Source organism: Protopterus annectens, chromosome 13.part0 (assembly GCF_019279795.1).
Source record: "Protopterus annectens isolate FY-2018-M chromosome 13.part0, PAN1.0, whole genome shotgun sequence".
NCBI classification, from domain to species: domain Eukaryota; kingdom Metazoa; phylum Chordata; order Ceratodontiformes; family Protopteridae; genus Protopterus; species Protopterus annectens.
Genome location: NC_056747.1, coordinates 969,442,055 through 969,458,638, shown reverse-complemented (window position 1 = coordinate 969,458,638; position 16,584 = coordinate 969,442,055). Strand labels below are relative to the sequence as shown.

Here is a 16,584-nt window from a genome sequence, read left to right as displayed (position 1 = left end):
GAGCAGCTGTTACTGGCTCTGTCATACGTAGGCATGCTTGGTTAAAAGAACAAACCCTCCCTGACCATGTTAGAGCAAAATTATTGGATGCACCTTTACAACAGGATGTATTATTTGGTGTCAAAGCAGAAGAGGTTTTAAAGAAAATAGAGGATAAGGCAAAGTCTATGCAAACGGTCAAGGATTTTTTGCAGGTACAACCCCTTCGATTCAGCAGAAATTGGCCAACAAAAAACTGGTCCTTTCCAGCTTCAGACAGATCACAGAGGGGTAAATACAGATGCCCAAGGGGCAGAGGTCAGTCACAGGGTCCTTAAAAACCTCACCAATGGGGTTCTGCTACCCAGAAAGGAGGAGAAGACAGGCCCCAAGCTAGCAGAAGACGAACACAATGACTCTATCCTCAAACTACCTAGCAAATCTCTCCTGGCAACTCCCTTGGTAGGAAAACTAGCATTTTTTGCAGGTAACTGGCACATCGTCACAAAAGACAAATGGGTTCTAAACATTGTCTCTCAAGGATACAGATTCCACTTTCATACCTTACCAAGGAACAAAGGAATGCCAAACCTGCCACCAAATCAATGGGCAGAGGCACAAAAACAAATTACAGCTCTCATGAACATGAGAGCCATTCAACAGGTACCTACACAGGAGCAAGGACAAGGATTTTACTCAAGACTCTTCCTAGTCCCAAGAAAAGACAAAGCATGGAGACCCATTCTGGATCTTTCAATTCTGAACACCTATCTGCAAGTACCAAAATTCAAGATGCTAACACTACAGCAGCTTCTTCCCATGCTGGACAAGAATGCTTGGCTAGTCACTTTGGACCTCAAAGAGGCATACCTGCATGTCCCTATCAGACAAAATTGCAGAAGATACCTCCGCTTCATTGCAGGTTCAAAGCATTATCAATTCTCTGCACTGCCCTTTGGCTTATCTACTGCGCCCAGGGTCTTCACAAAATGCCTGGCACCAGTAATTGCATACTGCCTGGCACCAGTAATTGCATACTGCAGACAAAGAGGAATTCAAATATACCCATTCCTGGACAGCTGCCTTATTCAAGTAGAAAGCAAAGACATTCTTTTAAAGCATCTGGCATTTGTCAAACACCTTCTAAGTTGCCTAGGGTACACAGTAAACGAAAAGAAATCAAAACTAGTGCCCTCACAAAACATAATATTCCTGGGTGCCAGCTTGAATACAGTGGCCCAGATGGCTTATCTCACGCCAGACAAGCAACGACAGCTGTTTCAATATTTCAAAATAATGGCAACAAAGACCCATCTCCCTGCAAGAAAAATTCTGCAGGCCTTGGGATTCATGGCATCTTGCATACTACTAATACCATTTGCAAAACTGCATATGAGGAAATTACAATGGTACCTGAAAAGTGTATGGACTCAGCACAGCCACAGCTTGGAAACAGTGATGCCACTCATTCCCTGCCTTCAACAGGAGTTTCTATGGTGGACACAGGCATGTCACCTCAACAAGGGTCAGCCTTTCACCTTACCCACAGCCAGGCAAACTATGACAACAGATGCATTGGACTATGCCTGGGGAGCACAAATGGCAGGACAGTGCATTCAGGGCAAATGGACTACAGATCAGAGGCATCTGCATATCAATCAAAAAGAAATGCTAGCAGTACAGAATGCCCAAACAGCTTTCAAGGACCTTCTACACCCAGGACAACTACTAATAAAGACGGACAATACCACAGTCATGTGGTACGTAAACAAGCAAGGGGGTACACATTCCTACCCTCTATGCAGGCAAGCAATGACCTTGTGGAACACTGCACTGTCTTACCAGGTTCAATTACAAGCACAATTCCTGCCAGGACAGAAAAACACATTGGCAGACGACCTAAGCAGAAACATCATGGATCCACACGAATGGAAACTAGATCCACAAGTATTTGCAATGATAGCTCAAAAATGGGGACGCCCAGACATCTGTTTGCAAGCCCCCGCAACCACCAACTTCAAAAATTTTGCACAAGGATCTTCCATCCGCTAGCTTGGAAAGTGGACGCCCTCTCATTCAGTTGGAAAACATTAACAGTGTATGCCTTCCCTCCACTACCTCTTCTAGCAAAGGTACTGATGAAAGTCAGATTAGAGAGACCACAAATGATACTCGTTGCACCAGACTGGCCACGCCAGCATTGGTACCCAATTTTAAGGAACATGGCCCAAGACCCGCCATGGATTTTGCCAAAAATTCCTCACCTGCTCACCCAGCGAGATCATCAGATTCTACACAGCCAGCTCAAGACTTTAAACCTGGCTACATGGCAAATTACCTAAACAACCAGCCAACACCTTTATCCAAAGCTGTTATGGATGTCATTCTGGAGGCCAGGAGACCCAGCACCAGGAAAACTATTCAGACAAATGGAAAAGATTTTGCGCCTGGAACCAGGCTAAAGGTCTAAACCACCTTGATCCAAACGTCCCTCAGATTCTGCAATATTTAACTGAGATGTTACACAAAGGACTTTCCTTTTCATCTATTAAGATCCATGCCTCAGCAATTTCAGCTCATTACAGCATGGATGCTCCTTTATTCTCACATCCACTCCTGAGACAGTTCCTCAGAGGGGCTAAGAACTTAAGACCACCAAGGAGAGCTCCAGCACCTACTTGGGATCTCAACTTTGTTCTGGAAAAGCTTACACTACCGCCCTTTGAACCAGATTTTTCTGCTGATTTAAAATTTCTTTCATGGAAAACCGCCCTACTACTAGCAATAACCTCAGCTAGAAGAGTCTCAGAGCTACAGGCACTAATGGCAGTGGAACCTTTCATCATTTTTCATCAAGACAGAGTCTCTCTACGAACAAATCCTTCCTTTATGCCAAAGGTGGTATCCAGTGTGGCCCTAAACCAAACCATTCACTTGCCCACCTTCTTCCCAAATCCCCAGAACAAAGGAGAAAGACTCCTGCACTCTTTGGACATTCACAGGCAATTACGTTACTACTTAGATAAAACTAAGGCTTTCAGAAAAACTGACCAGCTTTTCGTAGCCTATGCTACAGGATCACAAGGAAAAGCAATCTCAAAACAGACCATTTCAAAATGGATAGGGCATTGCATACATTTCTGTTACACACATCATGGGAAACCAGTACCTGCTAACATTAGGTCCCACTCCACCAGGGCTACAGCTACATCAGCAGCCTTTCTCAGGGGAATGCCGACCAAGGATATTCTGAAAGCTGCTACTTGGAGTTCAGTGCACACCTTCACCAAACACTATCACTTACCTCTATACTCTAAGACTAGAGCTGGTTTTGCCACTGCAGTTTTGCAGGGCTTACTAGCTTCTTCTAACCCTGTCTGACTCCACCTCCCATCCTTAGCTTTGGGATTCAACCCAAGTGTGATGACTGCAGCAGGGTAACACGATGAACATAGTACAGTTTTGTACCTACCATAAATGTAGATGTTCGAATGTTCACCCTGCTGCAGTCCAGGTTACCCTCCCTCCATCCCCTCTGAACTAGCTGAACTTATCTCTACCACTCTGTCCTATACTACCTCTGTGGTGTATTTGCTTGTGCCTAAGGGTTTTGTTTTATTTTTATATAGTTTTATATATATATATATATATATATCAGGGGCAAGAAAAATTGAAGAAAATGGCATCGGATGCCTCTTATATACCCCTGGCACACTTACGTCAGTGAAGAAGCGATAGCAACCAACGCCGGAACAAAACTTTGGAATTCGGTCCAACTGCGGGACCGCCTGACGGCTGGATAACCCAAGTGTGATGACTGCATCAGGGTGAACACTCTAACATCTACATGTATGGTAGGTACAAAACTGTACTTTCTGTGCTTCTCTTTGCCAGACTACATGCTGGAAAATTGCAATGGTTCCTGGGAGTGGTTTTAAAAGCAGCACTTTCATCGTCTGGAATTTGTTGTTCCCTTCCTACCCTGTTTGATAAGGGAGTTAGACTGGTGGATTCTCCAGAAATCCAGGCCTACCCCTTCAACCCTTATTCCACCCAAGATCTGTACACGGATGCCTCAGACACAGGCTGGGATGAAACTCTTGAAAACTGGAATGTCAGGGATATGTGGTCTCCACTACCGAAGATGAAGGAGCACTTCAGCATAAAGGAAGTGAGAGCCTTGATCTTTGCCCTGAAAATCTTCAAATCCAGGATTTCACCAGGGGCTCTAAGGTAGTTCACAGACCATACCACTGTCCTCTGGTGCATCAGCAAGAAGTGGGGGGACAAAGTCTTGTATCCTCTGCAAATTGGCATTATATGTCTGGAGCTAGCCCACAGAGTCAGGTTTCTCTTCAGGCTGTTTACATTCCCTCAGTTCAGAATGTGAAGGCAGACTCCCTAAGCAGGTCCATGACTCAGTCCCATGAGTGGATGTTAAACAGGGATGTATTTCTGGATCTGGTCCATCGTTGGGGTATTTCTCAGATCACTTTGCCTCCCCCATGAACAGACAGCTTTCTAAGTATTGTACCGGGATACCACATCCTTGGGCATTTAATGTGGGTGCACTATCCTTTCCATGGAAGAAGGTGTTTTTGTACGCATCCCACCTTCCCAGTTATCCAAAAGGTCCTTCTGAAAATTCAGCAGGAACAGCCAGAAATCTTGGTGATGACTCCCTTTTGGCCAAGACAGCATTGGTTCCCTCCCCATTTAGCCAAGGGCAGTCACCACAAGTTACCACACAGGATGGACCTTCTCACACAGAACAAGGGAACTCTAGTGCATCCACAAATGCAGACCTTAAATTTGACACTGTTATGAAGAGGACATGCTAAAAGTTCTGCAGGAGGCCAGAAAATCCACTACTAGGAAATCCTGCGTCTCCAGGTGGATAAGGTTTTCCATCTGGTGTCTCAAGCAACACAACTACTGTCAACAGAGGTCCCAGTGGTTTTGTCTTACCTGTGTGAATTTATTGAGTGGTTTATCTTAATTCTTCAGTTAACTCTCAACTTTCTGCCATCTCTGCATGTTTACTGATGTCTCTTCCTTTAGCTTCCAGGTTGGAAATCAAGCTGTTCCTAAAAGGAGTCCTTCACATTAGACCACCAAGGAAACCCAGTACCTCCTCCTTGGGATCTCAACTTTGTCCTGGAGAAACTTACCCTACCGCCTTAGATCCAGCAGTGACATCTTCCCTGTACATGGAAAACGGTTCTTCTAGTGGCTATTACCTCTGCCAGAAGGGTCTCTGAGTTCCAAGCTCTTATGGCCTCTTCTCCCTTCACGGTGTTTCATAGGGATAGGGTATCTCTTGGGACTAACCCATTCTTTATGCCCAAGGTGGTTAATGAGTTATCCCTGAACAGGCTGTCAATCTCCCTACCTTTTTTCTTTCTCCCAATCCTCCAGTGAGAGGATTCTCCATACTTTGAACATAGGCAACTCGGGTACTGCTTGAGCAAAACTAAGCCTATCTTGTAAGTCTGACAAATTGTTTCCTATCACCCAAGGGCCCTGGGCCAACCTGTTTCCAAGCAAACTATTTCCTAGTGGATTTCGAAAACCATTTCCTTCTGTTACTCAGCCAATGGCAAAGATCTCACTCCTCCAGTAAGGGCACATTCCATGAGGGCATTGTTCTCCTCTGGGGCCTTCTTTAAAGGGTTGGATACAGCCTCCATTTTGGATGCATCCACCTGGTCTTCTCTTCATACTTTCACCAAATCATCAAACCCCCCCCCCCCCCAATGCTTGCCTGGTCCCTGGTTGCATGTTTTCTCACTTTAGTTGGTGCTTTGCGGCATTCATTTCTGAGGTAGGTACGTGCTGACGGCAGCTTTATACCCGATGTATGCTTACTGTTGCGCAGCGTCACATGTACCTTACAGTAGCATTTAGACTTTGGTATACTGGCCAGACGTACGAGTCAGGTGTTATGAATACTATAGCATATAGAAGAGGTGGACATCTATGGTTATGTTAAGATTTTACACAACTATTCTTTCTTGAACTGTTAAATACAAAGTACAGTTGCTGTTCAAATCAATGAATGCTTCTAATTTTTATTTTTTTTTTTCCAGCTTCTGGTCCAGGAAATTTCTTCTTTCAATTCGGCTAAAAGTCGTATTTTATTATTCATGGACTTAATTTAAGCAGTGACGGTGTCTCTGTGTTTCTTTGTGCATTTGTGTGACTTTTATTTTCCTTCATGGCAAAGGAGAGTATTCAAAAAAGAACAAAATGGACTGGACATTCTAATTTGTCACAATGTTTGACACAACAAAAATAAAAATTTGCTTTGGACTTTATCATCTCTAAAGTTAGTATGCAAGTCTTGAGCACTGATATTTGGGAGGCTTCACATCCTTGAAGGATACAATCCATGTAAATAATCTTCCTTGTATATTGAATTTATTTGTAAAGAGATTTCTAACTGCATTTATAGAGCTCCATCATTTAGTGTTCTGGTTATGACTATTACTGAACTACAGTGATGAGTATGATTTTTTTTACAGGATTAAATTATACTGATCATTTATTTTAAGTTGCAGTTATATGTAACCAATGCGCTTTTACTTCAGGTCTATGCCTCTAAATGATTGTGGCCCCTTTTCCTGTTTGAGAGAGGCTTATTTTGTGGAGTCTTTCTCTTGCAAATTTGCCTTGAAATGTACATACTTAAGGCATTTCAGTAATACTACCGCCAAGACCATGTGTGAGGCCGTAGACCACTTTTTAAATTACGTCTCAGAATATGGGAACTGCACACAGTTACTGGATGTCATACCCTGTGACTATAAAAGACTGTTTAACCATGTGGTCCTAACAGCTGCGTTAATGTAACTAAGTCTTTGCTGTGAAAGTGAATATAGATCTTGCTATTGCTTTTAAGTGTGCTTGTAGAAAATGCCTATTGTTTTTCTTTTTTTTTTTTTTTCATTTGTAGCCTTTAAAATGATTTATTTTCAGAGATCTCTGGATGCTTTTTCACTACTTGAATTTTAAGTGTCTGTTTTACTCGTTCAACCAAGATTTGTCTTTTTCTATCCTGGTTGTGTCCTGCTTAAGTAACTCGTTTCATTAAAATTGCACTTTTTCATTAGGATCCTAGTTAGACCGAATTTGCATTTCTGCACACAGTCAGAATGGCAAATTGGGAAGTGGTGCCCAGGTTTGTTGTAATAGATTGCCAACCATGCTTCTCAATCTCTTAGAAGAATAAGGGACAACAGGCCAAAATCAGGACAGATTTTAAATTTTGATCTTATTTACCTAGTTGATAGAATAACGGTTTTTATTCGCTTGTGTTGTCTGTAGAATATTAAGGTGGATGTCCAAAATATGTTTATTGACTGCATTTTATGAGGATCAGACCAAAAGTATGGTGCAATGTCAGGGACATTCTGCAAAATCTGGGAAATCTGAGAGCTGTGAAGCCAACAGTATACTTTGTAAGAGTTTAAGGTGGAGAACCACAAGTTTACAGTCCCCACATTATAACCATTGGCATACTACTGCCCTGTGTAGTAGCTAAGCTTGTATTCCAAGGCAGAGTATTTATCCACTGGTGTAATAGAAACAGCACAAAAAATTAAGTTAATAAACCATTTTGGGCACAGGAACCATTATATATGTATACAGTCTTTCACTTCAAATGCACTTATTAATTAGAATGCTAAAAAAATTGCAGGTAGTGTTTAAAGGCCAGGCCCATTTAATTTTCCATGCCAGGTTTATCTGTTGCATAAGTTTTACTACACAGGTGAATGTCCAGTTTTAAAATTAAAATGTCATTTAATTCTTGAGTACTGTATTTGAATGTCATTAACTCTTAATATGTAATATGTTAATTGGAGGTAATTGAAAAGAGGATTTCCAGTATGTCTTTCTATTCAGTGTTGTTGTATTCCGCCATTGACCCGATGTCTGGCCTGTATACAAAAGCTTATAGCCACTGCCAGTAGGTGAGACATCGCACTTGGATACTGACTGTCAACCATAAAAGGGACATCTGTGCATACCATCCTCAGAACATTTACACCGCCATTCAGAAAGGTTGATTCTTGTGTATGGTCTGCAGTCTTATTTCATTTGTTTTGCTTCCAGCTTCAGATAAGTACCCCGTTGGGGATTTATTTCATTGCTACTGCCGTTTGCTGCTGTTCATGTCATCCAGGAAGTGCAAGTGTAGGTTTCGAAGGCAGATACCACATAAAGATATTCATGAGCTTTGTCTGTTTTGTTTGGGGCCTAGTCACGATCACTGTTCCTGTTCTTTTTACCAGGCCTTCTTGCCTAAGACCTTGCGTAGCTGTCTTTTGGCTTTAAATCTTTACCTTGAGAATCAGAGTCCAGCGTTTGGCTAGGGAAGTAATGGAGGGTTACAGGAGTCTGGCTGAGACAAGTTTGAAGAGGAAGATGAGTAAGTTAAGGCCTGAATCCTCTTTGGCTGCACCTGCCTCCTCTGGCATTCCCCTTGAGGTCAGTAAAGACCCAGTGGTACATTTGGAGGGCAGATCCATGTCTTTGGCGGGTACCTCTGGGGAACACTTCTGCCCCTCCATCTAGGGAACAACTGGATGTTAGGCGTACATCTGGGCACTCTCCTCTAGCAGAGAAGCATGTTAAAAAGAAACAAAAACAAGTATCTGAATGTCCCCTCTTCCTCTCAGTCCAGTTGGGATGCGTTTTCACAGGGTCTTATTGAGGTCTTCAGCTTCTTTATCTTCCCTCCCTGTTCCAGCTTTTACTTCTCCATTTCTGGCTTCTGGGTCTCAGGGCGTTTGCTGTGTGCAGGCTTAGGAGTCTCAGGTCCTTGAATCTGACTCTGAAGATTCCTCTTCTGATGAAGACTTCCTGGCATACTCCACCCAGATTCATTCTCCTCTGGAATATGCTTCTCCTGAGGAGGAGTCTAATGGGGGAGATTCCCCTATAGAAGAGCTTCCTTTCAAGGAAACTATTAATAAGATGAGGGCATTTTTTAAATGGGATTCCTCCCAGATCTCTGAAGAACAAAAATGTTATGATCTACTTCAAATGGATGTCCCCTGCACCCTCTGCAGTTCCACCAGTTCTTCCTGCTTTCCTGGATGCCTTTGCATCATCTTCTAAAACCCTGACTCACAAGCCCCTGCCCTCAAGAGACTTGACAGATTTTATAAGGTCCCTGAAGACTGTAAGTTTCTTTATAAATGTCCCTCTGCTGTCCCAGCTGTGGTCTCCATTGTCTGTGGTAAATCCTATTGCTTGTCTCCTTCTGGTAAGTTGCTTCCCTCTGATAAGGAAAGCAAGATATTGGAAAGCTGGGTAAGAAGGTATATACTTCGTCCACCTTGGCTATTAGAGCCACTAATTACCAGACACACAGTCCAGGTACTCTGGCTTTGCTTTCTCAGGCCTTGACACAATTACCTGACTCTGAGGCTAAATCTTAAGCTATCTCTTGTCTGCATCTTCTCGGGTACCTAGACATTCAATTAGGTGCAGCTATGATGTAGTGGAGGCCTCCTCAAGGGTTGGAGCTTCTGCATCTGTTCTTAGAAGGCATTCATGGTTGAGGCTGCAGTCATTACCTGATGACATAAAGGCCAAAACTGCTTGATGCTTCTTTAGATAATTCTGCCCTTTTTGGTTCAGCTGCTGCAGAACTTTTTAAATCTCTGCAGGAAAAAGTTAAAGAGCTCCAAGACTTAAAATCCTGATTTCCGCAGTCCCCAAATTCCATAGAAATTTTTCAGCCAAGACTGATTTTGTCAGAAGACCTGCTCGTTCCTCCTTTTCTGCTCCTAGGTCTAAGAAATCTTTTAAGAGACCTCAGTCAAAATGTGTTGCTTCTGCTACTTCTCCTCCACAGCCTTTTCAGGCCAGACCCAGCTCTCTTGTGACAACCAAGCCCTTCTTCTAAATCGTACGTCTCTATCTCTTTTCTCTCCCTTTCAGCCTGGATGGAGATCACTCGAGACTCATGGATTCTTTCTGTCATCCAGAAAAGATACTTTGACTTGGAAGACTCATCCACCCTTACAAGGGGATACCTGAACCTCCTTCTTGCCAACTTCATCTGTTCTCTCAGTTGCTAGCTCAACTGTTTGACCAAGGCACTGTTCAGACTGTCCTTCCAGAACAAAAAGGAAAGGCATTTGATTCCAGGATGTTTCTTGTCCCAAGAAAGGATGGTCCTTGGAGGCCTATCTTAGATATTTCCCATTTAAACACTTTCCTGAAAGTGCCTTTTTTTTGGATGCTGTCTCTGCAAACTCTTTTTCCCTTGTTTCGTCTCACTCCTCCTTGGCTTCTTTTGATATCAAGGATGCTTACCTGCATATCCCAATTCACCCTCTGAATGTACATTTCTCTGTGGGTTCTTTGCACTTTCAGTTCTCTGCTTTGCCTTTTGGTCTTTCCACTGGTCCAAGAGTTTTCACCAAGTGAATCTGTCAACTCTGCAGCTGACCTTGTGGGTGATCAACTTCTGATCCCTTTTAGGCACGTTTTTCACAGGACGTGCTTAAGGTTTTCCAGGAGGCCAGGAAACCCAGTACTAGGAAATCTTGCATTTCCAAATGGAATAGATTTTTTTATCTGCTGCCATAAAAGAAATCAAAGACCCACTTTCTGCAGACATTCTAGCAGTACTTTCTTTTCTGTGTGAATTGCTTAACAGTGGCCTATCTTATTCCTCAGTAAAAGTCCACTGCCCAACTCTGTCTGCTTGTTTGCCATTGACACCTCCATTAGCTTCCAGACTGGTAAAAAATAAAAGTAAATACTACCAAGAACCATGAAATATAAACGAAAAAATGTTTAATAAAATAACTGTGAAACACGCAAGTGTCAAAGCACTATCACCTTTTGGCTTCTTCAGGCTCATTGTAGTTTGAGACAGTTTCATTTAATACTAGCTATAATATATCACATGATTGATTAACTTGGTTACTCAAATATGAGATATGGTGTAAGGATAACAGTCTCCTGAAGTCCTGGGGAGATATGCACTTTAAATCTATATATCCATTTTAATTCTTCTTGCTCTGTTCGCATTTTAATATCATCCCCTCTTAATGAATCCCTGATAACCATCAAAATAGAATGTAAACTGTTCGTATCCTGAATATGCTTGAGTATTTTTGATTACACTTGTATCTGATAAATGTTAACTTATTCTCTCTCTAAATTTTCTTAGTCTTTCCTATGTAATGTGCTGTACAGGTTTGACATTGTGCTAAGTAGATGAGATTCCACATATTACAATTTCCAAATGCGTGAAGAATAAAAGGTTGTCCATTAAATGGATGTTTAATTTCTTTGTCTGTGCAGATATGTTCACAGTGGGCACAGTTGCCACACCTAAAAGTTCCTTTTTTGTAACTAAAAAACTGTGATTGGCTTGTCTGCTGTCCTCCAACAACTTATTCTTCAAGGTGGGTGCTGTCTTATAGCTGTAACTGGATTGTTCAGCTGTGACTCCTTTTAAGTTGAGGTATATCTGTTAAAATAGACCAATATTTATTAACAGTATTTTTGATCCCTGGTGTTTCTCTGTTATAGGTTAATGTGTATCTAAGAACAGATTTACGTTGGGTAAATTTCTGTTTATATTTTCTGAATGTAATAAATCTTTTGAAGTTGTATCTCGTTTATCATTTCATTCTTAATTTTCTTAGTTTCTTCAGGACTCTAGCCTCTGTTTATGAACGCTTGAACTGTTTTATTTAGTTATCTCATCTGTACAGTGTATGTAATTTTGCAACCCTAGTTAATTGGTTTGTCACTATGCTCTTTTAAGTATGCGGAGGATGCATACTTGTTATTTGCAAGTAGTTATTAGTACAAATCGGTTTCCCATATAAACTTGTATCAATCGAATTTTGATCATTCTTCATGACCACAACATCTAAAAAGTTTGATGCTGATAATTCACTCTTAAATTTTAAAAAATCGGTTGTGTGTGTGAGAAATTCAGTAAATTCATTAAATGCTTGTCACCACAGTCCTGTAGTGAAAGAATTTTACACATAGGCAACTCAAGATTTTACCTGGACAAAACAAAATCTATTAGGAAGTCAGATAAACTGTGTCCTTTCATCTCAGGGCTCTGGGTTTACCTGTTTCCAAACAAACTGTTTCTTCTTGGATTTCTAAAGCTGTTGTATGTTGCTGTGACTTTCATGGGAAATTTCCTCCGTCTTCTGTCAAGGCCTATTCTACCAGATCTGTTGCCTCATCAGGGGCTTTCTTTAGAGATCTAGATGCCCATTCCATTTTGGAAGCTGCTACTTGGTCATTTATTCATACTTTCACTAAACATTACAAGTTGGAAACTCTCTAGATACAAGGCAGGGTTTGCTGTAGCAATCCTGCATGGATTTGTAGAAAATGTTTCTTCACTTTCTTTCTCTCCTCTGTCTACCTCCTTGAGTTCCTTGTGAGCATTTGCACACTCCCTCATGTAAAGAATACTGCAACATTGAATAGAATGACATGGAATAGTTGTGTAAAATCATACCATAACCATAGATGTCATCCTCTTCTGTGTTGCAGTGTTCTTTCCCCACCCGCCTTTCCCTCTACAACTTGTTTCCTCCTAGGATGACTCCACTTTTGGCCTTAGGAGTCTGGTTCCTCATAGGGCTTTTATGGCTGATGTCAGTACATAAGTGCGGCGTTCCACATATTAGCAGTGGTTATAAGCTTTTCTGTACAGGCCGGACGTTGTGTCAATGGGTGGAATACAACCATATGGAAAGAATACTGCAACATAGAAGACATCTATGGTTATGGTAAGATTTTACACAACTGTTCACTTATGTCATGTCTTTTGGATCTTGGAAGAAGCTACTTCACCTGGCAAAAACCAGGACACTGGAAATGGCCTTACAGATTCATAAAATGTTACCTCAACCAAGAAATGAACTTGAGAACCAAGTATTTTGAAGTGGCAGCCTAACCATTGCACCACTATATTTGCAGTTGAAGTATGTTATGCATTTTGTTGTGCATTATCGCTGCTTTTCCTGATGGGTTGTTCCAAGTGTTTAGCCAGTGTTGTCCATTGCCACAGAGTTTTAGCTTTTTTTGTGTGTTCCCATTTGGTGTGGACAGTGATGTGATTCAACCAAGTGTATATGAGGAGCACCTGCTTTTTTTTAATCCATTATTAGGTTGGTAACAGTACCACCAGTCTGTATTTGTGCCAGTAAAAATTCAGGAACTATATGATCTTAAATGGATTATTACATGTGAAATACCGAACATATGAGGTTAAGCTGTCAAAAATTTTGAAGTCAAGATCTATATAGTTAATAAGTCAGGGGGCCTGCCTGTTCCTCAACATCAGTACTCACTGCAGTTAGGCATGGTAAACATGACCTGTAAGATGTAGCATCACTTGATGAATCTGGCAGTTAGCTTACAGAAGTTAGCTTGAGCTGTATATAAGCATAGCTTTCCATCACAAAAGCACAATAGTTAATCTACACTCATTGATCGCAATTGGTTGAACATGCGGGGGGGGGGGTAAAAATATATTTTTTGCACTGGGCAAGCCCACCTGTACCCCTACCCCTCTACTTATATAGACCAACTCTTGAGATCCCTTTACAGCGAGGAAAGGACAAGTTCCATAATCACAGAGTGAAAAAAGGAACCGTTTCTTCAGCTGAGTTTTAATCAGCTGTACCAGCTTTTTCACTGTTTGGTAAAGTGACTCCTCATCAAAACGTTTAGTACCCAGATATAATTTTTTAACAAATGCCACCATTCTTGCTTTGGCAGAAATTCTTAACATAAAGTTACCATTCAAGTGACAGACTCTGAAAAGTATGTTTTAGCAAGTATGTTGGGACTACAGCTTCTAGAATGCCTTTCCTGTATGCAAAAAAAATTAGTGCTGTGCTATGCCAAAAACATTAACATTTTCTTACATTTGTTTTTTTAATTTAATTTGTGATCAAGCATCAACAGAAATCTGTAACGTGGAGGCCACAGATGAAATTGCACAGTGGTGGGATTAAGATATCATAGCTCTGAAAAATTGAGGACTATATACCTAGTAGTAAAGGTTTTTGAATTCTCTCACACAAATGTCTGTTCAGAAAAATGCAACATACATTATGCAATTTGCCTGTTTATGCATGGTCTTGGCCTTGTTTGATATATTCACATGCACACTCTAGCTTTTTTATATAGTTGTACTTGACAGCTTGGGAAAGTTTTAATTTAAGACTACTTATCCTGCCCTTTTGAATCTGAGAAGTTTGGAAAGTTTTTTCAATAAAAGAATAGTATGTGTACAGTGATGAGACTGCTTAAGTTTTGTTTATGAAATTTGCATATAAAACAGTTTGGGGGGTATTTGTATTATGTGCTGAATGTTACATTTATAACTTTTAAGATGTCACTAAAAAATAGTTTACAACTTGATGTGTGTAGTGTAGTATTGGTATTCTTGCTAATGTTTGGTGTTTCAGGAGCAGAAATTACAAGAATTATGCAAAATTTCAGTTTAGCTTTACTTAATGCTTCATGTAACTGAAATTTAACTTCTAAAAGTATGAACTGTTTTTGTAGCTGATGTGGGTAAAAGCTGCCTTTTTACCATCTTTTTAAATAAAGGCCAGGGCAGTATGGTAGTTTGTGTTGTGTAGTTAAACATGTAGATCTCACAATTATAAAGATGAAACCATTGTATGAGTTTAACTTTGCCATGAAAGTGGTACTGACTGTATTATGGAGATAGGGTGACCAATCCGGTTCATTATAAGGACATCACTTGAGTACATGGTTGATAACATGATTGGTTTGTGTGAAATATGCATCACACGTATAGTAACTGCTCAACTTTAATTGCAGCCTCATTTTTGATATTACAGATGCTGAAAGAACCAAAAATGATGTCCTTCAAGAATGCAACTGCAGTCATAACATGTGGGTTGTCCTGCCTCAGGCAGCCCTCGGTCGGCCGGATTCCAAAGTCTGGGTCCGACGTCGGCTGATGTCGCATTTCTCTCCGACGTCAGAGCGGCTGGAGTACATAAGCATCAGCCGACGCCATTTTCTTCAGTCTTTCTTGCCGCGCGGTGCCCGAAGCAGAAGCAGTTCGAAAGTGCCGGTCGGTCAGCTCCTGTATTCTACGATACCGAAGTCATCAAAAAAGCTAAGTACCCCGTTGGGGACCTTTTCTTGCCTCAGCCGATGTCAGAAATTACTGAAAAAGTTAACAATTGTCTTTCTTGTGGTAAACAAATACCTCATAAGGATTTCCACTCTTACTGTCTCCCTTGCCTGGGCCCAGACCACGACGTCTCGGCCTGTGTAGCCTGTGCTCGCTTCAACAAGCGTACTCAGGCGCCGGGCGGAATTCGCTGAAGACTTTTTCGGCGATAATTTTGCTTACACCATGCCGTCAGATCTTCCGACATCGCAAACTCCCAAAAAGCGAAAAGACCGGGACCGACATCCTCGGCCCGCGTCTACCACCGACTCCACGCCAAAACCTAGCGTGAGTGCTCCGGTTCCCTCTGAGACTGTCTCTCCACCGCTCCAAACCGAAGACACCGCATTACCGACTACTCCGATTCCAGACATTATTCCAACGCCAGTTATAGATTTTCCTCCGGATACCGAAACCGAGGAAATGCCCGAGACCATTGCTGTAGACAAGGTCACTCCTGCACGTGGAGCTGCCAGGCCCCCTATGGCCATGTCTATTAAGGCCTACACTAGGGCTAAGGCAGCCAGCAAAACAAAGCATATTACTTCTAAATCTTTACCTCAGCCGACTCCAGAGACACAAATTATGTCCATGGCTGCTGATTTAATTTCCATGATTAGAGGTTCACAGGCCCATCCTGAGAGAGGATCTCAGCCCCCTTCTGATAAAAGGCCCCGGGTTGAACCCTCTGACCCTACTCCTTCTGATGAAGATTCTGAGGGCTCTGTCCACTCTGATAGCCAGGAAGAGCTCTTTCAGACCTATGAGGACTCGGATGCAGAGGATTCCATCCCCTCGGCCTCCCCTCCTGAGGATATTTCTTTTGGGGAAGTTCTGCACACCATGAGGGAACATTTCAAGTGGCAAGGTCAGGAATATTCTGATTCTAGGAAACGCCTTAGGACTTTCCTTAAGAAGCCTCAGCACAGGCCCTTAGCTATTCCTCCTGTACTTGATGTCCTGGATGATTTGTATTCCGACTCTAGTGCTACCCCTGATTCTCTTCCTCCTGCTCCAGCCAAGCCAGACAGGTATTACAGGGTCCCAGAAACTCATTCCCATTTATTCAGGGCCCATACTGCTGATTTGGAAACTATTTCACAGGGGCCTAAAGGAGTTCCAGCCTCCACCTCAAAAAATCCTTTGCCCTCCAACAGGAAAGCTAGGTCATTAGAGAGATGGGGCAAAAAGGTTTACACATCCACTACCTTATCTATGAGAGCTTTAAATTGTCTATTTCATATGTTACAATATCAGGATTATCTGTTAGAAGATTTACAAAAAACATTAGCCACTCCTGATCCTTTAGACAGGAAGACTTTGCAGGAAGCTGTACATAACACTCAGCAAGTAAGCAATCACTTCCTGCAGTGTGGATATGA

The 16,584-nt window shown here is 41.8% G+C and overlaps 1 protein-coding gene across 1 annotated transcript in view; it reads left to right on the top strand.

Moving 5' to 3' along the window:
- The window catches only part of DNAJC7 (DnaJ heat shock protein family (Hsp40) member C7), a gene marked incomplete at its 5' end in the record, with an annotated part of 1,180,673 nt that extends 1,166,385 nt beyond the window's left edge, over positions 1-14,288 (top strand). The window contains 1 exon segment of the mRNA XM_044054736.1: positions 6,069-14,288. Coding sequence (XP_043910671.1) covers positions 6,069-6,106 — 38 coding nt within the window.
- Between the last annotated feature and the right edge of the window lie 2,296 nt (positions 14,289-16,584).